Below are 25,096 nucleotides of genomic sequence, written 5' to 3' on the forward strand. Positions count from 1 at the left end.
AGGTGGCTAAGCAATTCCCAGATGAGGAGGAAGGAGCTGGGCTGGGACTACAAAGACAGGAAATTGGAAGCAGAGAGGGCTGCTGGGAAAGTCTGGGAGGAGTGTTTGGAGGCTACAGGGACAGGTAGCTCACAGTTTCTCCCTGGGAAAGGGGAGTTTGGAGGCTGGCAAGCCTGGAGTGCCAGATTGTAAAAAAGGGTTAGGGAAAGATAGTAAGGCCTAGAAGCGAATGGACCTTGGAGGCTGACTAGGGGATCCCTGAGCTGAAACCTGGATTAGAGGGTGGGCTTGGGCTCCCATGCTAGCCACTGAGGGAGTGGCACTATGTGGCAGTGAATGGGAACACTGCACAGGATTTGCTGGAGAAACCCTTTGGCACCTGGAAGGGGAAAATATGTGTAGTGACTGGGCTGGAAGGCTGAGTCACAAAGACGCAGCAGCCCATGAAGCAAGAGAGGGATGGCAGACCTAGGGAGAGAGGCAGAGGCCCATGTGCAACTGTGGGAAGGAGTGTTGACCTGATGAGCTCTTCCCCAGAGTGACCAGGAGGAGGTGCCATCCTAGCAGTGTACAGAGCATCCCCATCACAGCTGTCACAGCTGTGCTATCAAATTACCATCCCATAATGGTACCAGGAAGTGCTCAGGAATTTGAAATGCTTGCAAGGGTTGGTAATACTGGCTTAAGGTTCAGGAAATAATATATTTTATCTATCTCCAGAAGGTTAAATCTGAAAACATGTTAAATCTCAGAAGTAGGGAAGGGTACAAGCAATCATGGGTAGCTGCTGTTGTTGCCTAGGTTAATAAGCTTGGAAGGATGCCAAGTGAGGGCTTTGCAGAGCACTTAAAAGGCAGCTGTGGTTCAACTGAGGTTTCAGCTACATTAATCATCAGTTGGAAATACTGAAATCAAACGATTGACTTCTTACCATGAGGTCAAAAGTTCATACAATGTGAACTGATACACTTATGATAAAGACCCCCAGTGCCTGTCAGGGCTGGGTGAAACACAATTAACACTAACAAATTAATTTGGAGTGGAAGAGAATAATATTTTTGCACACTCACAACGAAGTGTAGCAGTAATGCAGTTTCAGTTCTCCAGTAGAATTCTTCACATCCCCTCACTTCTCTGAATCATCAGTTAGTCCTTTCAGAAATTTAGAAAGATACTTAATGGGCAAGGAATTATTTTTACAAGCCACACATTCAATGCCGGACATAGTATAGAAAAAACAAACAATTTCTGAGTTATATAAACATATACTCATAATGCCAAAGTAAGAAACCAAAAGACAGAAAACTAAAACATTCAAGCTGGGATCCTGTGTGATAGCACTGGAACTTTGAAATGGCTTGTAACGGATGGTTTTGTCAGCTTGATAGCTAAAGTTCATGTCAGTGTGCAAGTGAGTGACAACTGGAAGGCTGTGCCATTCAGAAGGGCAAGGGGGTGAGGAGGAAGTATTCCAACACTCCAGAAATCCACTTTTTCCATCCAATAAAGAGAAAATCTTATGCACCTAAATTCCATGGGGAGTTTTTCTATGACAGTTGACAGCCATTAGGCTTGTTTGATACTAATTAGGTCAGACAACTATATAAGCCATTCCTTTGCTGGTAACTATTAAACTTCTAAATCTGTTCACAAGCCCACTTCCAGCTCTGCTGCTTTTGGTGGGTCACCTGCAGCTGTAGCTCATCTCAATGTCTTATTATTTTGAATGGGAGAAGTGAGTTCTTTAAAATGCAAAATAATGAAGATATCTTAGTGAAATCAGCATTGCATGCCACAGCATGTTGTCCTAGCCAATCAGTTTATGAATGAAGATGCAGTCCCTCCTTTTGATGCTTTATTAAAAAAGAATGTTTCACTGAAGCCAGTCATTTGACTGGATTACTTACAAACTCTAACTCATGGTTGACATGTGAAGCACTGTGCTTACATATAATATACCTAAGATAAACCAGGTCTGATCCTGGGTCTATATGATGATAGTATGCTGACTTCTTACTTTTTTTTTTAATGTACTGAAACAAATAGCCATGCATCAGAAGACAATCAAAACCACTCTTGTTGATTGGACAAGGAAACCATACTTAATTTGGGAATACAAGCACCATCACTAAGCCTTGAATACTAGGAAAAGTTAATAGAATAATATCAGAAGACTTGAGAGTAACACCTGATAGACTAATATGACTGTTAGTAATTGAATACATTGGGAAGGATGATGCCTTTAGACTAGTTGTTGACTGCATAAAAATATTTTGATTCAGAAAGGTTGGTTTATTATAAACAGAAGTAGATATGTTTTGGATTCTTCCCTATCCTCCTCTCCTATGTCATGTCTACTTTTTGATTGTGGAATGTCCTGAAATTCATTTTGTTTTGGATGTAGAAATGTATTGTGATTCACTAAGAACTAGATTGTGCAACCTCCACTCACTTGGTGAGTATTTATACAGAAGTCCTATGGAAGCTAATGAGACTTCTTACTTGAGTAAGTGCTAATCAAAGTGAGTAAGGATTGCAGAATCTAGACTTCAATCTCACAACACCCAGTTTATTCTGTACATATAAGACTGAGTTTATAGCTATGTGATTGTTTTACTTTTAAAAAACCAACAGAATGTGCTTTCTTCCCATGGCTATGCTATCAGCTCATCATCTTTTATTTTGTTTTAGTGTTGGCCATCATGACCCTGTTCCTGCAATGAGCTCACTGCAGGATTGGGGCCTTATTTGTCTGTGTACAAAAAAAAAAAGTCTGTACCATAAATCACTGTGATTAGATATAATTTGACATCCCACAATGCAACATTACCTTCTTTCCAGGGTGTTATGGCAAATCCCACAGAGAAGAGTAGCAGATGATGTGGTACCATCTAACTTGTAACTAATCATGTAACTTAATGTAATTATATTTAAGGTTTCTGGTTTTCAGTGTTTATTTTTTCTGATATTCTTTATTATATGAAAATTATTACTGCTTTCCAACTTGTATATTTGTTTTTTGTTTAGAATAAAAATAATTTAAAAAAATTCCAAAGTTTCTTAGTACAAGTTTTCCTCCACTTAATTTTCAAATATAAAGACAGCTCTGTCACATAGCATTGAAAGTCATAAGCTGATTAATTGCACATTCAGCGCATTCTGTTTATATGTCTTATTTACCTTCTCAATAACAAATTGATACAATTTGCAGAAAGGTTAAAATAACAAAAAAAGACATTTACAAATAATAGTACTTCTCCTTTTGAAGAATGAACTGTGAAAAATAACTTTCATGTAGTTTTACAGTTTAAACTTAAAAGCAGAAATCTTAATTTCAATATATTGTATAAACTGGCAAAAATAATATTGCACTTCTCATGTTAAGAGGACATGCATGGTTGTCTCTCACCCGCCCCTCCTCCCCCATTTTTTCCATGGTAAAGAAATCATCATAAGAACTGCCACACCAGTTCAGACCATCTAGGCCAGTATCCAGTCCCCAACAGTGGCCAGTGCCAGAGTTCCAGGAAGAGTGTACAGATCAGGACATTTGGAGTGATCCCAGCCCATCTTCCCCCGCTGGTTTCTGGCAGCCAGAGCATGAGGTTGCATCCCTGACCATCCTGGCTAACAGCCATTAATGGACCTATCCTCCATGAACTTATCTTGTTCTTTTTTGAACCCAGTTATACTTCTGGCCATCACAACATAGCATGGCAATGAGTTCCACAGGTTAACTCTATGTTGTGTGAAAAAGTACTTCCTCTTGTTTGTATTAAACCGGCTGCCTATTAATTTAATTGGGTAAGCCCTAGTTTTTGTATTGTGGGAGAGGATAAATAACTTTTTCCCCACATCATTCTTGATTTTACACATCTTTATCAGATCCTCCCTTAGTCATCTCTTTGCTGAACAGCCCTAATCTTTTTAATCTCTCCTTGTACGAAAGCTGTTCCATACCCTTGATCATATTTGTTGCCCTTCTCTGAACTTTTCCCAGTTCCACTATAGCCTTTTTGAGATGGGGCGACCAGAACAGGACAAAGCATTCAAGGTGTGGGGGCACCATGGGTTTATATATTGGCATTATGATTTTTTTGGTCATTTTCTATCCCTTTCCAAATAGTGCCTAACATTTCATGGGAAGTGGTGCTATATACTGAACTTACCTTTTCAGAGAATTATCCATGGTGATTCCAAGATTTTTCATTTGAGAGAGAACTAATTTAGAACTCATTATTATGTATGTTTAGTTGGGATTATTTTTTCCAATGTGCATTATTTTGCCCTTATAAATACTGAATTTCATCTGTCATTTTGTTGTCACCAAGTTTTGTGAGGTCCCTCTGTAAGTTTTCACAGTCAGCTTTGGACTTAGCTATCTTGAATAATTCTGTATCATCTACAGACTTTGGCACTTCACTGTTTACTCCCTTTTCAAGATCATTAATGAATATGTTGAACAGCTTTCTGAAAATGCAAGTACACTACTCAAGAAATTCAAGTAGATTGGAACTGCTCAAAAATTATAAAAATTCATTGTTCACTGAATAAGGCTTGGTCTATACTATCAACCTAAACACCAGTGTAGACAGTGCTATGTCGCGAAGACCAATTACCAAGGTATTATCATTGGCTGAATATTAAAGGACTAACTATTTATGAATTCTTGCCATGCTCCCATCAGTAAATCAGTATAAAAAGATGCCTAATTAAAAAAAATTATAGGCACTGAATTTCTAGTAACAAAAAGGCATTTTCCTTTAAAGATCCTCACTTTAAAGCATCTTCACTTTCTGACAGAATCTTTTGATCTTAAAACCATAAACAAAGGAGTCCCTTTATTTTAGTGGAAAACATATAATTGTAGGCTTCCTAATGAAACTTAGGCAACAGAATGTTTACAGATCTGTTTTAACAACCAGTTTGAAGATTCACAATCCAGATACTTGAGACAATATCTTAACATTCTTTGTCTAATTAAAAGCCATATACTACCCTAGACCACAGCAACCATTCAATTGCTTAATGTTATAAACCATTAACTACATCTCTCCAAATATGAGACTGAGGGTACTAGAATATAACAGTAGTAGAACATGCCTAGAGGAAGTAACCTCCTCCCCCCAAAGTGTATAAACACAAGTTAGGATGGTTATGGGAATCACTACTTGTAGAGTCTCTGGTGTTTAATAGAGTCAGTGTTCAAAGAAAAGGATGTTCTTTAGTGGCAAGAGAGGCAAATCTGTGGCCACTACTATATTAACAATTGAATACACCCTCAGAATATGGCACAATCCCTGTAGATGAGGAATGTTGGACCATCTGAGCTGGAATGGGCCATATCCACTAGTCTACAAAGCTAGGTTTAATTATAGACGAGGAGCCTCTGCTTTCTTGGGAGGGGGAGTGTGTTATTTCTGATACTAGTTTATGATCCAGAGTTAGCGCCATTCAATTATGGTTAATACAACAATTACATTATGGTGTAGCCTGCTTGTATTCTCTATGATTTCTACAGACCTGTAAAAGGGCCTGCCTGTCCAGTACCACCACCTTCTGGCCAAGTGTAGCTCTGCTGAGGCCTGCCTCTGTTCCTCTTCAGTGGTCAGCAAAGGGTTCACTTTAACAGTCCAGGCAGAGCCTGTGCTAGGCATAAGCAGACTAAACAATTGCTTAGGGCCCCAAGCAACTCAAGAGGGCCCTCTATTAATTATTAGTATGTGTTGTGTGGGGAGGCCCCCCAAAATATTCTTGCTTAGGTCCCCCAATGGGCTAGCACCAGCACTGAGTGCAGGAGCCAAATATTATAACATAAGCACGTCTCCTTTCAATGACGCCCCCCAAAAGGGGCACTTTAACAAAAGCTTAAAGTCTGTTACCTCAGAGCCCTGGTTTGGACTACTCAAGATTGAAAGCTCCCAAAACAGGGAGCTGGGCCAGAGATTACCACCCCTTTACCAGCTGTGCAGTTTTTAGTACCCACGTATACACACACACACGAAGAGACTCCTTGATTATATGCAGGTGGTTCTGTTTGCAGCTCCTGGTCAGCCTTTAAAAGGTAGTACACACCATCACAGTACTTAGGACTTTTGTGTAGTGGACTGAATTAAGTAAACAAGGATATGTGATGATGACATCCACTAATAACAGTAATTTTGGAATGCAGTATTTTATTCAGAGATTAGTGAATATGATTTCCCTAAGCACCACACTGCAGATCTCTTAGGGATTAGCTATTCCATTATTTCAGGGCTAACAGATGGTAAAAATACTGATACACTGCTTAGTTTACCTGGTAGAGAAAAATAACACAGTGGAAGATAATTCTTCAACTGAAATCTAAGCTTGGTGCCATAAAGAGTTCATGGATGTATAATGCAGAGAAAAGCTCTGTTCATAACAGGTTCTCCCTAGACAATAATGAAATTTGTGGGCCAGATTTTCAGCTGATGTAAATCAGTGTCGCTCCAAAGATGAAGCTATGCTTATTTTACAACAGGTGAGGAGCTAGCTCCACTATCGTCACATTAAACCAGCAGTTTTCACACTTCATTGCACCTTGACCCCCTTCTGACAACAAAAATTAGTACATGACCACAGGAGGGGGGCCAAAACCTGAGACCGCCTGAGCCCCGCTGCCCCGGACAGGGGTCCAAAGCCAAAGCCTAAGCCCCACTGCCCTGGGCGAGGGAGGAAGCCGAAGCCCAAGGGCTTCAGCCCCCAGCCCGGAGCTGAAGGCCTCGGATTTGGGCTTTGGCCCCAGGTGGTGGGGCTCGGGCTTTGGCTTGGGCTTGGGCTTTGGCTTGGGCTTTGACCTCGGGCCCCAGCAAGTCTAATGCCAGCCCTGCTGATCCCCTTAAAACAGAGTCACAAACCACTTTGGGGTCCCGACCCAAAGTTTGAGAATAGCTGCATTAAACTATTCACTGAAGATACTCTTGTTAACCTGTGTAGTATTGTCTCTTTTCTCCCTTATTATTGCATAATGTTAAGTTGAAAACCAAATCTCAAAACAGAGTTCTTCATGTAACTAGTTAGACATCTCTGGTTATACATTTATTTATTTATTTGTTTTCTCTTGCTTTGTTTTACTGTTTTTCTAATTGTGCTACAATTTTTAAAAAATAGAATGAAACCCTCAGAAAGCAGTATTAGTATATTAAATGGTGTCGTGTTGTTTGTAACGGTAGAATTTCATATTAAGGATTACTGTAGGCACAGTTTATTAAATATGCAGTAAGATATAACCTAACAATTATTTCAGCAGGTAAATGGTATGAGTCAGTTAAGTGTTTGTGATTGAACAACAAGCACGGTCTAGTACAATTCAACTGCACAGACATTTTATTTTGAGGTTTTCTACTTAAGTCCATTTATGTATAACATTCTTGGTTTATTTGGCATAACAGTGTGCACAGACAGAATGGCACGTCAGCATTTCAGAGCCAATGTACACTATTCAAAAGTATTCATCTCTAGATGATTACTGGAAAGGAAATAGGTGAGAATAAGCTAGGTCAAGAACAGACCATATCTTCAACTTATTTGTTTCTCCAGTTGATAAGCGCTGGTTTCATATCAGGTGATATATCTCCAAAATGTCAATATAGGATATTATTATTGCACTACCTGTTCTTCAGTCAAGCTGATCACGTAGGAGTGAAATTCACTCCTATGCAGGGGGCCAGCATAAGACCTATTCATCACTGAAGTTCCACTTAAGCCTATTTTGTGCTGTAGCAGAAATATAGTCATCAACTGGCATAAGGAGTTGTATCTTTCAATTTAAAACTCTGCAGTCATAAATGTACATTCTAGGGGAAAGAAGTGGCTTTGAACAAATCCCTTCTTTAACCCCACATTATTTCTTTGTCTCTGGCTTAATACTTTTTTTTAAAGGTGGGAATGTTTTGTATTTATATTAACTAAAATTTAATCATGTGTAAATTGAAGAAAGTGTTTAAAAATCTGCTTCTCAGGCAGTAAGATATAGTATTCACTATTACACTGACCACCGCATCACTGTCCTGAACAAACTACCCTCACAAATCTAAATCCTGAAACCTTTACTTACGAAAAGTGGGGGGCTGACATTCTGTGCTGAGCCACCAGGAAGCTTACAGCTGGTGCAAACTGGGTTTTCCCTCCTTCCTCTCACTGAATCTTCTTTCCTTGCTTAGTTTGGTGTCTTGTAAACCATTTAAAAAGCACTAGCATAATTTAGAAAAAGTATGCTGGTGTAGTAAAGTAAACTGTAAACGCATGTCAACTTCTGCATATCTGTCTGGTTAGGCATCTATCTATAGTCTTATATTATGTCCAATAATGTAGCATCTGTGATTCTGAATAAAATCCTGACCCCACTGAAGTCAATGGCAAGACTCCCATTGACTTCAGTGAGGCCAAGGTTTCACCCCTGAGATTAAATGGCCTACGGTTGGATGTGACTTTGGGGATAGAGTGAGTGTTTATTGGAAATGGCTATTTCTACATGTTTCATTATTCTTTTTCTTTCCTTATAGCTGGTGTTAATGTCAGGATTTTACATTTGTGGGGCACTGGATCTCTCTTTAGAATAAACACTATTACAGATGGGATAGAACACAACTGAATACAACAATAGAGGTACCAAAGAGGCAGAAAAGATAGCAAGGCATGTAGGCGGAGGGTAGGTATATGAAAAATACCCTATGGAAACTAGCAGAGAGGAAGGAAAAAACAATCAAAATAACAATAAGAAAGAAGAATACAAATTAAGCACCAGAACAAATAAGGTCTAAAACAAGAAAAATGTCAAGAAGAACAATTAAGGCAATATATCTGAACACAAATGCAAGTATGACTAAGAGTGAATTTTTTTTTAGGTATTTAGCCTTTTTTTCTTCTGCTCATGCAATATCAACAAGCAGACTGCAATTTCCTCAAATGTCTGCATATCAATCATATTTAGTCACATTTTCTGCTGAATTTTTCTTTTCTCTCTTGCTCTGTTGATTGATTGTGATCAATATGTTGTACGTAGTTTATACTTGGCATTTGAAAGTTGTGATTGTCCATATGACAAATTGTTTTGTTACTTTTCCCTGAGTGGAATCAGAGCGAGGAATGGAGGAAGCCTCTAAAGCTTGGAGCTCTTAATATCAGTGAGAAGTAGCAGATAAGCAGGATTAGGGAATTTTTAAAAATGACAAATCTTTTCCACTCTGGTCTTCCCTGAGGCATCATTCCTCCAGGAATTAGGCTATTGTAATTCTATTTTATTCTGTTCAGATTCTTCACTGTCCTCATCACCATAGAATCTAAGTGCCCTCCAGATTGAATGTCACGACTAGCATCTGTCACATGTGATTCTTTCTTTCTCCCTTCTTCTTCCCACAGGGAGAATGTGTGGAAAGTTTTAGAACTAAATGTATTATATGTACATTGTTCATATTAGTAAAGTCAAGGTTGAAGTGTACCTTCCCCCTATACTTGGAGGAAAAGTGGTAACGTTTGTGGTGGTTCTTAGATCCTGGGAGAGTTAGTTCCACAGTCTTGGACTGGATCCCAAGAAAGCTATGTCTTTGACACAGACAAGCTTTACCCTGGTGATGGCAATTAAATTTGCCAGAGGAGCAAAGTTGTCAACCACAATGCTCATCCTGGAGCATCAGATGATCTTTTAAGTACTCTGGGGCCTAGACCACTGAGTGCCTTGAATATAAAGACTAAGTCTTTGAATTGCTGCGTAGGATTGCCAACCCTCCAGGATTGTCCTGGAGTCTCCAGGAATTTAAAGATTAATTTTAAATTAAAGATTATATCATGTGATAAAACCTCCAGGAATACGTCCATCCAAAATTAGTAACTCTTGGTAAGAGTTATTCCTGGATGCAGTTTAAATTTAAACTTTCTCGGCACATTCCCAGAGTACAATTTTGAATGTGATCCCAGCTGAAAAGGGTGCAAACAGAATTCTATCTTGTTTAATTGCCTTTGGGCCAGAGCTCTAATGAGGGATTTGCCTTTACTGCAACATAAGGCCCTGGACCCACAATGAACTTCATGTGGATGGACCCCTGCACTCACACAGTCCTCCTGAAGTCAATGGGGCTCTGTGCTGGGGTGGGACTTCATGCAGGTGCAGGGGTCTTTCAGTGAGGAGCTCATTTGTATCAATCAGCATCAGTACAGCTAGGATTAAATTGCTTAAAAGTATGAAAAAAGAATAAAGAGGGAGAGTTAAGAAAAAGGCATATTAAAATGACAATCACCAAACAGAAGGGAGATCAGAAATAAGCTAAATGTTTTTTTTAAAAAAGCCAAATATGAGAAATGAAAGATTTCACAGGACACTAAGAAAATCAGTAAGATTTTTTTTTTAGAATATATAAGAAAACTTAAGTCTGCCAGTGAGAAATATAGCAGGATCTCCAAGCAACAGCAGAGGCAACTGATGGAAAAGAGGGAGGCATTAATTTAAAAAAAAAAAAAGAATCACTTATTTGCCTTAGTGTTTATACAATGAAGGATAATGGTAAGTTGGCCCAAAGAGACACAGATTTCCCAGTGGATAGAAGAAATATCATGTGAAATCAGAATCTTAGCAGGTTATGGGGGAACTAGGATATAAGAGGACTTTTTAAGACTCATTAAAAAATGGTCAGCTATGTCAGAATTTGGAGGAAGGAGCAAAAGAGCCAAGGAAAACTTAAGAGTTAGAAGAAAAAGAGCATGTTGACCCAGAGTCGGATTTGAATACAGGCTTCTTTATTGCGACACTTGTTCCCCTTGACCCAATTGTTGAGTAAGCACTGGATTCCTTACAGCACACTCTTTTTATTTGAGTTAGTATGTAAACGCCTACAACTGATAAAACACCCCAAAAATCCTTATTAATAGAAACTCCCATACTACGATCATACCCACCCCTCTTGACTGATTACAGCATTACACATATTATACACACATTTTTACCCTGAAAATACATTTCTTTGCAGTAATTTGTTGCTACAAATTCCCTTAATCTGCAGTTCTCAGGAGAGGGAGGAAGGGGCCATGACCCAGGGCATGCTTATGTTGCTGGGAAAGGAAGGGAGGAGGAGATAACACTTCTTTAACCAAAAGGTATCCCCACATTTCTTATGCAGCTGCAACACTTATCAATTCTTAACAAGGAGAAGGGAGGGGAAAGGGGTAACACTTTATCTATCAAGCGAAGGAATAGTGTGTGCCTGTGCCTACTTCCTGACACCATGCCAGCAGTTTTCCATGTCTTTACTTAACCCTTACATATTCCAGCATTAAGCAGATATATTTATGTTTAAACACTGTTTGGAAAAAGTAGTGATAAAGAATTGAGAGACTGGAGAAAAATCGATTGCAATATCTGTGGTAAGAAAAGATTTAAATTATAAATTAAATAATCAGTAAACATAAAATCAGTATGTTGGACTTCAACAGTAGTCAAAAAAAGGCAAATTAGGTGAGAAAGGGGGGAATATTTGGAAAGCTCTACTAAGGATAGTCAGCATGAATCTACCCACAAATAAGAACTCTGTACTTGAAACTTGGGACAATAATATCTAAAATGTTCATGTCAGCTCTTATTTTCCTGGGCCCCTGTGCTCTCTGGCTCCCTCCTATGTGATATGTAGGGGGACAAAACTGCAGAAATCATGGTGTGGATGAGAGAGCCAGCTAATTTCTGCTTGGGAAAAGGGGAGATGCAAAGCAGCAACCACACGGGAACTGCAGGAGAACTGCACTACTACTTGTGGCAAGTTAATGTGAATTCCCTTGTGTGCTCTCACACCACCACTCCATCTCATTATGGGTCACCGAGCACAAGGTCCAACCATCAGCTGGTTGTGGGTCTGGGGAGGAATGTGGCTGACTAGGTGTCTGCAGGGTTGTTTCCTCTGACAGCTGTAGACCCCCTGTGTCTGATATGTTTACTTGCATCTCACCACCACCCATCCTATGGGAAAACCAACAACTTCCATGGCTCTGGAAGCCAATTTAGTGCTCCCCTGTCTCATGGGCAGCATTTCTGTGCTGCACTTCTTAAATGAGGTACCTTTAAGGAGCTCGTGCAAGTTAATGTAGAAAAAACATAAAGGAATATGTCTGGAGGTAAAAAACAAGAAATATATATATTCACTGGTAATCTATTATCAAAACACAAGAATGCCCTGGGCTTATTAATCGGGAAAGCTACTCTCAAACTTTACCAGCAAGAAGAATAAAAACAAACAAAATACTGGGCAGCACAACCATAACTACTATAGATAAACGATAGAACAATTTTCTAGCACTGTGTGATAATGCCTTGCAGCGTCATAGTATCTTTCCTCTTAGAATCTGAAAATGAGTAATATAAGGAACTAGTGGGCTGTGTGTGAAGCTGGAACTAAGTAGTAAAGAGTGCAGTACAGCATAACCTTAATAATATAGGCACTGGAGAAACTTTTTATTCAAATAAGGTAAAATTCAACCCTCCTGTACCAAGCTTATGCATAGAGCAATAAGCAGAGGTGATTAGTGAAATTCACCCCCTTTAAATATGTGGTCAAGCCATGGGGTTCCAGTGCAGTCCCTTTGAGGTTGGAGTTTTGGTTTGGATGGAGGGAGAATCTACCCAGAGTTCAAGGGAAACTGAAGCTGTGGCTACATGTCTATAGTGGACCCAGCAAGCCCCTCTACATCATAAATGAACTTCATTCATGGAGAGGAAATAATATATATTACTTTAATAACAAGTTAGGTACATGATTTGTATCTTCAAATATTTTTATAGGCAATTTTGTGAGCACTATAGATCAATGAAAGGGACAACCTTGGATGGTCTCATCCTATCCTAAAATTTGCTATATTGGACTAGCAATGAGTAGTGATGGGTCAATATAAAATTATTTATAACAGAAATTCTAAAAGGGAAAACTAAAATAATCCCATTGACTTTTCAACTGACAGACTGAAAGATACAAAATCTTGGAAGTGCATTATTAGTGGTAATATCATACCACAGGAGTAGTCAATGGGTGGTCTGCGGGCCACATCTGAAGCATCAGAAACTTTTGAATGGACCCCGAAATCACAGAATCATAGGATTGGAAGTGATCTCGAGAGGTCATCTAGTCCAGTTCTCTGAACTCATGGCAGGACTAAGTATTATCTAGACCACTCCTGAAGGTGTTTGGAGATTTTTAAGAGCAGGTTAGACAATGATGGAGATTCCACAACCTCCCTAGGTAATTTATTTCAGTGCTTAACCACCCTGACAGTTAGGAAGTTTTTCCTAATGTCCAACCTAAACCGCCCTTGCTGCAATTTAAGCCCATTGCTTCTTGTCCTATCCTCAGAGGTTGAGAGGAATTTTTCTCCCTCCTCCTTGTAACAACCTTTTATGTACTTGAAAACTGTTATCCAGTGGTGCCGGAAATGGGAGGTCGGGGGGGCATAGCCCTCCCACTTTTTGCCGGGGTGGACCCCGCCCCCTTTCCTTTCTCTTCCCCCCCCAAGGCCCCATCCCCCTGGCCAGGCCACCATGGAGCCCGGGCGAGGAGCCCGGGCAGTTATGGGAGTCACGCGGACCCTACACCTGCCCGTGGTGCGAGAGGAGCTGAGAGCAGCCCCCGGCCTGTATCCCCGCCCCCCAAGCTCCCCGCCCAGACCAGGGCAGGTGGAGGGTCCACCACTCCACACCAGCTCACCACAGCTGCCCATGTGGCTCTCCCCGACCTGGCTCTGGCCTAGGGGTGGGGTCTCGGAGCTGCAGACCAGCCATGATAAGAGCTGCATGGGCAGCTGTGGGGAGCCACGGACTCTCCACCTGCTCTGGGCAGGGGGCTGCTCTCGGCGGGCCCTCCACATCACAGGCAGGTGGACGGTCCGCTGCGGCTCACCACAGCTGTTATGATGTCCCCTCTCAATCTTCTCTTTTTTCAGACTAAACAGACCTTTCATCATTTTTGTTGCTCTTCTCTGGACATTCTCTAATTTGTCAACATCTTTCCTGAAATGTGGCATACAGAACTGGACATGATTCTCCAGTTGAGGCCTAATCAGTGTGGAGTAGAGCAGAAGAATTACTTCTCATGTCTTGCTTACAACATTCCTGCTAATACATCCCAGAATGAAGTTTGCTTTTTTCTGAAACAGTGTTACACTGTTGACTCATATTTAGCTTGTGATCCACTATGACCCCCAGATCCCTTCTGCAGTACTCCTTCCTAGGCAGTCATTTCCCATTTTGTATGTGTGCAATTGATTGTTTCTTCCTAAGTGGATACTTTGCATTTGTCCTTATTGAATTTCATCCTATTTACTTCAGACCATTTCTCCAGTTTGTCCAGATCAATTTGAATTTTGATCCTATCCTCCAAAGCACTTGCAATCCTTCCCAGCTTGGTATCATCCACAAACTTTATAAGTGTACTCTCTATGCCATTATTTAAATCATTCATGAAGATATTGAACAGAACCGGATCCAGAACTGATTCCTCCGGGACCTCACTTGATATGAGCCTTTCAGGTTGACGGTGAACCACTGATAACTACTCTCTGGGGATGGTTTTCAAACAGTTATGCACCCACCTTATAGTCGCTCCATCTAGGTTGTGTTTCCCTAGTTTATGAGAAGGTCATGTGAGACAGTATCACAAGCCTTACTACAGTCAAGATATACCACTTCCCCCACTATCCACAGGGCTTGTTACTCCGTCAAAGAAAGCTTGGTTTGACATGATTTGTTTTTGACAAATCCATGCTGACTGTAACTTGTCACCTTATTCTATTTTAGGTACTTGCAAACTGATTGCTTAATTATTTGCTCCATTATCTTTCTGGGTACAGAAGTTAAGCTGACTGGTCTGTAATTCCCCAGGTTGTCTTTATTTCCCTTTTTAGAGATGGGCACTATATTTGCCCTTTTCCAGTCCTCTGGAATCTCTTCCTTCTTCCATGACTTTTTGAAGATGATCACTAATGGCTCAGATCTCTCCTCAGTCAGCTCCTTGAGTATTCTTGGATATATTTCATCAGGTCCTGGTGACTTGAATATATCTAACTTGTCTAAGTAATTTTTAGCTTGTTCTTTCTCTATTTTAACCTCTGATCCTACCTAATTTTCACTGGCATTCAATATGTTTGATGTCCAGTCGCTGCTAATCTTTTGGTGAAAACTGAAACAAAAAAGTCATTTGGCACTTCTGCCATTTCCACATTTTCTGTTATTGTTTTTCTCCCCTCATTGAGGAATGGGCCTACCCTGTCCTTGGTCTTCCTCTTGTTTTTAATGTTTTGTAGAATGTTTTCTTGTTACCCTTTATGTCTCTAGCTCGTTTAATTTTGTTTTGTGCCTTGTCCTTTTCTAATTTTTCTACATACTTGTATTATTTGTTTATATTCATTCTTTGTCATTTGACCTAGTTTCCACTTTTTGTAGGACTCTTTTGAGTTTCAGATCCATTGAAGATCTCCTGGTTAAGCCAGGGTAGTCTCTTGCCATACTTCCTATCTTTCCTACGCAGTGGGATTGTTTGCTCTTGTGCCCATAATAATGTCTCTTTGAAAAACTGTCAACTCTCTTGAACTGTTTTCCCCTTAGAGTTGCTTCCCATGTGATCTTACATACCAAACTCCCTGAGTTTGCTAAAGACTGCCTTCTTGAAATCCATTATCTTTATTGTGCTGTTTTCCCGCCGACCATGCCTTAGAATCATGAACTCTACCATTTCATGATCAATTTCGCTCAAGTGGCCTTCCACTTTCAAATTCTCAACCAGTTCCTCCCTATCTGTCAAAATCAAATCTAGAACAGCCTGTCACCTAGTAGCTTTCTCCACCTTCTGAAATAAAAAATGGTCTTCAAAACATCTCTTTATTTTTAATCCAATCTTTTTATTTACTTACCATTATTGTTGTTGTTTTATTATTTTCTCTGGAGTCTGAACCTTGACTATACCTTGACCAAATAATTTGGACCTTGACAAACAAATAATTGACTATCTTTGTCATACCATGTCTAGTTTGCAATTTAAGGATATTTTTGACATTTTTGAATCTGATTAGCACATAGTATTAAAAAGACAGTCATATTTATAATGACAGGAAAAATTATCTGTATGATTTACAGACCTTCCCAAAAGAGGTTGTACATGATACATTATATAATGCCAGTTTTTCTCTTAAGGGTCAATCTTCCAAACACTTACTACCAGGCAGAGCTCATAATTCATCGGTCGTAATTTAACCACTCTGAGTAGTCCCATTGACTTCAGTGAGACCACTCATAGTAGGAAGCACTCAGGGTGAAATCCTGACCTCACTGAAGTCAATGGGGGACTTGCCATTCTCATCAGTGGGGCCAGGATTTCACCCTAGACTAGCTAGTGCTTGCTAAACCTGTTAGCGTTTGCAGGACTAAGTCGTAAGAGAGAAATAAACAGAACAATTATTAGTCTAACCAGGGCCGGCTCTGGCTTTTTTGCTGCCACAAGCAAAAAATAAAAAATAAAAAAAACCCTGCGGGGCAGCTGGAACAGCGAAGCAAAAAAAAACAAAAAACCTGCAGGACGGCCGGAAGCAGGGGGGGGGGGGGGGGCCAGGGGGGGGGGGGGGGGGGGGGGGGGGGGGGAGAGAGAGAGAACGGGGGCGGGCAGGGCTTCCTTTAGCCGGGGTTCCGGTCGGCGGGGAGGGAGGACGTGGGCTGCCCTGCCAGGCTTGCTGCAGACCTGGCACCGGCTGGGGCAGACAGAGCGCGCAGCCCACTCCCAGCAGTGCGCTCCCCTCCTCCGCGCCACCGCCCCCTACAGGGTGGCCGAAACGGCAAACCAAAAAGGAAAAAAAACCTGCGGGGCGGCTGAAGCGGTGAAGCAAAAAAAAAAAGGATTGGAGGGAATGCCGCCCCTTAGAATCTGCCGCCCCAAGCACGAGCTTGCTCAGCTGGTGCCTGGAGCCGGCCCTGAGTCTAACTGCACTATCTAGATTCCTTACCTACAGCAGTGAATTACTATTTACAACTGGACTATGAAAGATGTCAAATACAACCGAAGATAAACGAGTTGGAGAAATATACTTGTCAATATTTTATACAGTACTCCTTCAAGTGTATTGTGAATTCTCAGTTGTAGATTCTAAAACCAGATCAGCCTCTCTGCTTATTCTGCACTTTTCCTAAAGTTTTTTTTAAGTATCTGTAGCGGGGTGGTCACCCGCTCCTGCCTTAAAAGGCTTAAAACAGCCTGGGGAGAGGGCTGTGGCAGGGAAGGAAAAGCGGGGCTGAGTGGGGAAAGCAGCCTCAGCTGGGGGCCACGCCCCAATCAGGCCAAGGCTGGCTTAATGTGGGCCCAGCTGGCCCTTATAAGAGGGCTGGGGCCAGAAGCCAGAGAGAGACTCTCTCTAGCTTTGAGAGGGAGGGACCTGGCTGCAGGGAGCTGAGAGAAGGTACCTGGAGTGGAGCAGGGCTGGGGGAAGGCCAAGGGAGCTGGGGAGCTCTGGCCTGGAAACCTCCCAGGCTGTGGCCTAGTGGAAGGCCAATTAGGTACTGTGGTTGCAGGGGGCAGCCCACGGGTAGGCAGAGGCAGCAGGTCCAAACCCCCCTTGCCTATGATGAGTGGCTTTTATACTGCAGCCTGCCCCAGTGAGCAGGGGCTAGATGGTGACTGGCAGTAGCCCACGACTGAGGAAAGGTGCGTATAGAGGGTTGGGGATTCCCCTGGGTGGGGAGACCCTGAGACTGCAGGGATATTGCCTGAGGGCAGCACCCCAAAGACAAGGGGCACCGGGTCCTGGGAGGGACACGGGGGCCGGTGGCAGTGGGACACCGGCCTGCAGAGGGCGCTCTGTGCTGGAAAGAGCTAATTCCCTGAGATGACCAGCAGGAGGTATTGCAGGGGTGAGTCCTGCACCGTCACCGTATCCCTTTATAGTAACTAGAGGTATGCATCTTAAAGCTCATCTGTTTTCATACTCAGGATCTGCATTGTTATTCAATTCCTCTGTTAGATCTACTGACATTTCACCAAGCAAAAAATAAATTAATCATCCCCTTATTAAAGCTGTCATAATCTATCTTACTTGTGGTGATGCAGGTGATAAGCTTGAAATACGTTTGCAGTACTTTATAACCCTGCTTGCACTAATTAAACCTTCTGGCTGCACTTACATATGCAACTTGTTTAGCGTGCAAAGATGGATTCTCTTTTCCAGCATATTGCTGAGATCACTATTCATACTGATTTGCAAAAAGGACCAATTTATGCCAGACCTTCCTGGCCTCCAAAGTTTTAAAAATTATCATTTATATAGCACCATAAATTTATGTGGTACATTATAAACAGGATGTGACTTGTCTGAAGAGCTTACACTTTAATGGCCAAATCCTCTACCGGTGTAAATTAATATTGCTCATTGAATTCAGAAGATCTATGCTGGTTTACTCCAGCTGAGGATCTGGCCCCACAATCAATGGAATCAAATATCATTTCTCTGATATTTTCAAGACAAAGAATCCCAAAGGTGTTCGCAATGCATGACACTGTAACCTTGAAACAGTAATTAAAGCTTCATCGTTTTTTGTTTTTGTTTCCTTGGATGAAATTCAAGGCCCTAAGAACAATTTCTGCCCTGAGTGAAAGGTTGAAGTGGGGCTTAAGTGGTCACTTGCTGTCTGCACTGGGTTGAATTTCACTTCATACGCATTAATGCTCTTTAGAGAAACTATGCTCCACAGCAGCTATATAATTTCTGTCTGAGCTTACACTGCTATACAGTCTACATCAAATTAAGGGTGTGTCTACACTTTAAACTGGGGGTTAATTTTTAGCTTGAGATTTATCCATGCTAGCTCTGATTGAGCTACTGTGCTAAAAATAGCATCTCTGCATGGGCGTGAGTGGCAGAAGAGGCTAGTTGCTTTATGTACATCTCTGACAGTACCTACTTAGGGTGGCTAAGCCTCTCCTGCTATTTGTGCTGCCATGGCTCCATTCTAATTTTAGCATGCTCACTCTAACAATCAGAGCAGAATTTGACTCAGACTCACTATTATAAAGCGAAGAGAATGCAGAGTACCAGGTACAAGCTCCTGAGTTCAACTACAGCCATACATTTGTTATCAGGTGCATATATTGATGGCTAAATGACTTACTGTGATGATTAGCCCCTTTTCCTGGAAATATTTGACCAGTGGAACAGCATTCTGCTTGAAATTAATAAGTCGTCTTTGAGTGGCTTTGAGGTTATCATCAGGTCTCCCTTGCTGTTCAGCACGTTTCAATAACCTTTCTTTCAGCCGCTGATTGGAACAGGCCAGAAATACCACCAAATCTGGAGTGCAGATCTGTAGTGAGGATTATCCAAAAAGACTGTGATTTAGTAAACCATCCAGAACAGCCATAAACAACAGTAACCTTTTCATGTAAGTCTTAAATATGCTATCCTTGCATATATTATTTCTGAGCAGCTTGCTGACTTTGACAAACTCAGTAATTCTCAGTTGACTTTGCAGGCTACTTTATATATAGACATGTTTGTCACATTTTTATTACTAAAAGGTTTCAGTAAATTGTAACTAAAATTTAGATCTTAAAAAAAAATCAAAATATATAAGTATCCCATATTCCACAGGAAACCCCTGTGTAGTTTCCAAAAGTAAATAATTTATTCAATAAGATGGCATTTAAAATCCAACAGTCACTATAGAGTTTACTAGGGTGCAGAGCCAGAAGACAGGAGACCTGATTTCTGTTCCCAGATCCACTATAAACTTCCTCTATAACTTAAGGACAGTCTTTTATTTTTCCATGGCTCAGTTTCCTTATAGTAAAATGATGATAGTATCATCCAGTTATTCTTGATTCAGAATGTTCTTCTTTTCTCATCTGTCTTTTGTCTGTTCGTCAGCATATTTCCATCTCTAGATGTTTCCTAACCCTGACTTGACTATTGCAATCAGTTTTCCCTAAATCTTTTCCTGTTCCTTAAGTCCTCATGGACTAAAGTTTACAGAGTGCAGAATTATATAGCCAGATGATTCAGCTGCAGCTGGATGTGAGACTATATCAACCCAATGGTTCCTCAAATTCTAGCCATCTCACAATTCAATTTAAATTGTCCTTATGATTTTCAAAGCTCTTCATGGACTTTTAGTTACTTCTGTTATCAACCAGAAGTTTCTCGAGTAAGAGAGATGCTCACGGAATAAGTATGACCAGCAGAGCCCTGATAACCATTCATAGAAAATCTCCTAAAAGTTCTCATGAAATGGAAGTCTTCAGAGCCCACTGTTCATTGCTTTATTCCATATGATAAATACAGTGGGGAAAAAATGTCAAAAGCACATAAGTGGCTTAGATGCTGAAACCTACTGAAAGTTGATGGGACTTAGGCTCCTAAACCACTTAGGTGCTTTTGAAAATGTTACCCGATATTCTTGATGTTCCCCCAGCCTACAACATCCATTCTCCTCAGTTTACTGATTCTCATTGGAGTGTGAATCCAAAGCATCATGCTCAGCAACCCTACTTAAGCTGTGCTATTTCACAAGACTGACTGGACCCCTGCCTTGATTCAAGCCCTTGTTCAGTTGTTCTGCTCCATCTATCTTGAACATTCTCCTCTTTCTGTAACAAAGCAAGTTGCTTCTCTTTAAATCTTTCTTTTTCTCTTTAGCCTTTCAGAGTGTGTGATGTTTCTGACTGTTAAGGAAGCTGGATAAAAATAAACTCTATTATACAGTGCAGATCTCCATCTGACTACAGATTACAAAAGGGTTGTGTGCATTCCCACATACATTTATTTCTGATGTCCCTAAAATTCATTGCCAAAATTTTAACTTCTCTGTATTGTGTGTGTAAAATATATGATAATATAATAGTTAATGGTCAAGAGTGCAAGGTACACGGATTATTTCCCATAAAGTTACCTATGTATAAATTGACTTTGTCTGCACTATCTAAATAAGGTAACGTTTAGTAACATTAAAGGGGTATCGTTAAGAATTATTAAAATGTGGACAGGGAATGATTTACATACCTAAAGTAACATGTTTATTAGAGAAGAGCAACAAGAATGATTAAAGGTCTTGAGAACATGACCTATGAAGGAAGGCTGAAAGAATTGGGTTTGTTTAGTTTGGAAAAGAGAAGACTGAGAGAGGACATGATAGCAGTTTTCAGGTATCTAAAAGGGTGTCATAAGGAGGAGGGAGAAAACTTGTTCACCTTAGCCTCTGAGGATAGAACAAGAAGCAATGGGCTTAAACTGCAGCAAGGGAGGTTTAGGTTGGACATTAGGAAAAAGTTCCTAACTGTCAGGGTGGTTAAACACTGGAATAAATTGCCTAGGGAGGTTGTGGAATCTCCATCTCTGGAGATATTTAAGAGTAGGTTAGATAAATGTCTATCAGGGATGGTCTAGACAGTATTTGGTCCTGCCATGCGGGCAGGGGACTGGACTCGATGACCTCTCGAGGTCCCTTCCAGTCCTAGAATCTATGAATCTATGAATAAGTAAGCTACTGTAGTCAGTAACACTTTATCTATGGTAGCACCTCCCATCTCAGAATTGTGAAGTGCTTAGGCTGACACATGAATTAGGCTGACACACCCATATGAGGTTCAGTACAGAAGTTCTGTCACTATTTTACAGGTGGGTTTTGTGGAGAGGTCAAGAAACAAATTTTGAAAAGTGGCCTCTAGTTATGCATGCTTCCGTTTTTGGGTGTCCAATTGTAAACATCTTTGACCTGTTTTTTCAGGGATGCTGAGCTCCTGCAACCCCAGATGAAGTCAATGGAAGCAACAGCGGCTCACCATCAAAAAAATTAAAATTGAGGCACCCAAAATTGATGTAAACATTTCAGAATTTGAGCCCAAATCACTAGCCTATGGTCATCATGCAACAAGTCAACGGCACAGAACCTAGGAAGTACAAAAGGGAAAACTAAGACTAGATAATAGGAATATTTTTAGGACTATTAATAACAGTAAGATAGAAGAAAAAATGTCAAGGGAGGCTGAGGCATCACCAGCACTACAGTGGACTAAACTAGATGATTATTGGAAAAGTTTAAAGATAATGAAATCATTCTTTGTGCCATGGAGTTGCCAGGTGGGGGATTGGAACTGAATGACTAAATACAGTCAAATCTAATGATTGTTTGGTACAGACTGATCTCTGTTGAAGTGATGATAGCTATTCTGAATGCAAATCAATTAGCAATATTAGTTTTGGTCATTTTAACAGCATTTTTCCATTAGCTAATGGAATAATTTATATTTTTAATTTTAAAACTCTTTGACATAGCTGACTCAGGTAGAAAACTGCCAATTCCTTCCCTACTCCCCTCCCCCAAGTCCAAGGCAGGTACCCCAACTCCAATAAAATAAAATTTCATATTGTTTCAAGCTATTTTAATTGTGTAGTTAACTAGGTTCTTCTGTCCCTTCCACACACCCTATAATCACAAGCCAAATTAATTGTGACAGCTGAATTCAAAGAACATCATTACTCCCAACACATCCTATGAAAAGTTAATTTCTGGGTTAGACTTCTGTGCAACAGCATTCTGGTAAAAACAGCTATGTTAAATTCAGGTGGTTGTTGTTAAGCAGGGATATGAAGAAGAACCAGAAGTTGTAGGGTTTTAATGGGCATATAATAGTAAACAAACCCGATTCACAACATGAGATTTACTCACCATTGGAGGAAAAGTACTATGTATTTGAAAGTGTTCCAAGTCATGGAACTGTATGGCTATAGAATGCATGGTGGAAAAGTAGTGTCATCTAGTGGGGTGAGCATATTAGTGGTACCCAGGACCTCCACTGTTCTAATCCTGGCTCTGCCACCATCTTGTACTTGCTAACCAACCTTATGCAAGTCAACTAAGGCCTGATCCAGTTTCCACTGAGAATAGCAGAGGGCCAGTATGGACAGAGACAATATAGTATTTTGGACAAGTAAATAAAATTGTGGTTAACTTTTAACTTACACAGCATATCTCCTGATGGCCACCTGTCCTGGCAGAAGTGAAGAAAGGTGGGCAGAAGGCCATAGCCTCCCCATATTGTCACCGGTTTTCCCCCTCTTTCAGTACTCCAATCCACAGCATCCTAATGTAGCCTGGGCTTATCAAGGCCTGCAGCTCTTCTAAGGCCTAGCCAATGTCAGTAACCGCAGGCTTTCCGCTGCATGAGGCCACCATCAGGGCTGCTCAAGTGCAGTGACTGCAATATTCTGCCCTAACCTCATGTACAGCATAAAACCACACACAGAGTGAGCAACAAGAAACAGATTCCCCAGGAAACCAATAGCTCCCAAGGAAAAATGGGGAGAGGGTAGGACTGTGTAGTGGCATAGAGGGCAAAGCAGGAAGATGCCTTCTGCCTGGCACCACCTTTTGTGAGCAGCCCCTGTTCCTCCCCCTCCCCCCACACTCACTAGTCAATCTCAGTGCTTATAAGAAACACTAGATTAACCAATGGCAACTCTCCTAACAAAGGAGAGCTGCCCATGGGCTGGCAAATGCTGTGGCCCCACCACACAAACTGGACTGATTGTGAGGGGCCAGTTCCCTTTAGAGTCAATGGAAAGACACATTCTGGGTCTTAGTTTTCTCTTCCAAGTTTTAAAATTAGGATAAAAAGAGGGTACATCACAGTGAGTGCTGTGAGGAAGAATTAATTGATTGCACATAGCACTTTTATAGTGCTTTATATTTTAAAAAGCAAAGTATTGTTATTGTTAATGTTTTTTTTTACTAACAACAGTAATAGTGTAGTAAGCTTCATGCTGTTAACACCAGAAACCCAGTAGCTGAAGCTGTTTATCCTGAAGCCTTAGCTTTTATGCTTGGAAACACATATCATCCACCCAGAGAAAATGTCAGTCCAAATAGTAGTTTAAAATTCTTAACACGTGAAGCCTATTGTCAAATCAAGCTATTCTCTAAAAGGTTTCTTAAAAGGAAATAGTGATTCAAGGTTATATTAGATGTTAACATATGTGGTGGGCCGACACAATAAATTCTAATTTTTGTGACGGCTGCATTAATATCCCTCATCGGTAGAGTACAAATGTTCAGTCAGAAAGCAGCTGAAAAACTGTGCTACAAAATTTATGTTTATTAGCATTTCTCCCTGGTGTTTAGATGCAAGAAGTGTGTTGCTCACAAAAAGATAACTTCTCTCTTACATGCAGATATAATTTGTATGGGAAAAGTACAAAACCCTCCAAATATTAGCGATGACTGCATTTCTTTTCTTCATGAAGCCCTGTGTTTCCTGTTTACCACTTAACCTCAGCCGCAGCTATATCTTCAAGAGTATGCATCAGCTATGGCTTCAAGGGTGTGCATATGAAGTAGGGATGTGACAAATTACTGTGGACACAGAGATGTGTGGGAATAATTCACTGGCGATAGACATAGGTCCCTTACATAAAAATTAGTATGGAAAATGTTTTCGCAACGAAGGTTTTTTCAAAAGTGGTTATAATTCAGTTGAAAATCAGCCTGCTGTTAAGATGCATTCAAAAGTACATCGCTTTGAATTTCCTAACTAGGGGACAGATTGTATTCTGAGTATTAGCATGCAGAAGTGATCCTCCACATGCAGATCTCTCCTGCCCTGCACAGAAAGAAAAACCCATCATCTCATACTAGTGCTTCCCCTAATACTCTTCTTTTGGGACTCAAGGATAGCGTTCTGTAGATCCAGCAATCTGTGCACAGGCAAGGAGCAGGAGGGATGCAGATACAGTCAGGAACCCATTGTTCTTGTCATCTCTTAGCTTTACACTCGCTACCCATCTTTAGAAGTCATAGGTGAGTAGACACCAACTGTCTGGCTCCAAGGAATGGGACCCTCAGGCAGTAGGAAGGCAGAGGGCTTCCATATGGTTAGTCCTGTATCCCTTGGGGAACTGCAAAAGTTGTGAGTCACGCCCCATTGCCCATCATAGGGAGATTAGCCCCACTCTCCATTCCTCTGAGGAATACAAAGGAAATCCCAGAAGGGAACTATGGCTGAAAAGACTAAATACATTTTCTGTTTCCTATTTTAATAGATTCATAGATCCTGAGGCCAGAAGGGGACCATTATGA

General features: G+C 40.9%; 1 protein-coding gene across 1 annotated transcript in view; it reads right to left on the reverse strand.

Annotated features, from left to right (window-relative positions):
• LOC112109823 (adenylate kinase isoenzyme 5) overlaps positions 1-25,096 on the reverse strand; it is a 152,831-nt gene that overhangs the window by 106,135 nt on the left and 21,600 nt on the right. Inside the window, exon 6 of the mRNA XM_024204497.2 lies at positions 19,139-19,330. Coding sequence (XP_024060265.2) covers positions 19,139-19,330 — 192 coding nt within the window. The remainder of the gene's footprint in view (positions 1-19,138; positions 19,331-25,096) is intronic.

Source organism: Terrapene carolina, unplaced genomic scaffold, assembly GCF_002925995.2.
Source record: "Terrapene carolina triunguis isolate 2854851 unplaced genomic scaffold, T_m_triunguis-2.0 Scaffold211, whole genome shotgun sequence".
Taxonomy (NCBI): domain Eukaryota; kingdom Metazoa; phylum Chordata; order Testudines; family Emydidae; genus Terrapene; species Terrapene triunguis.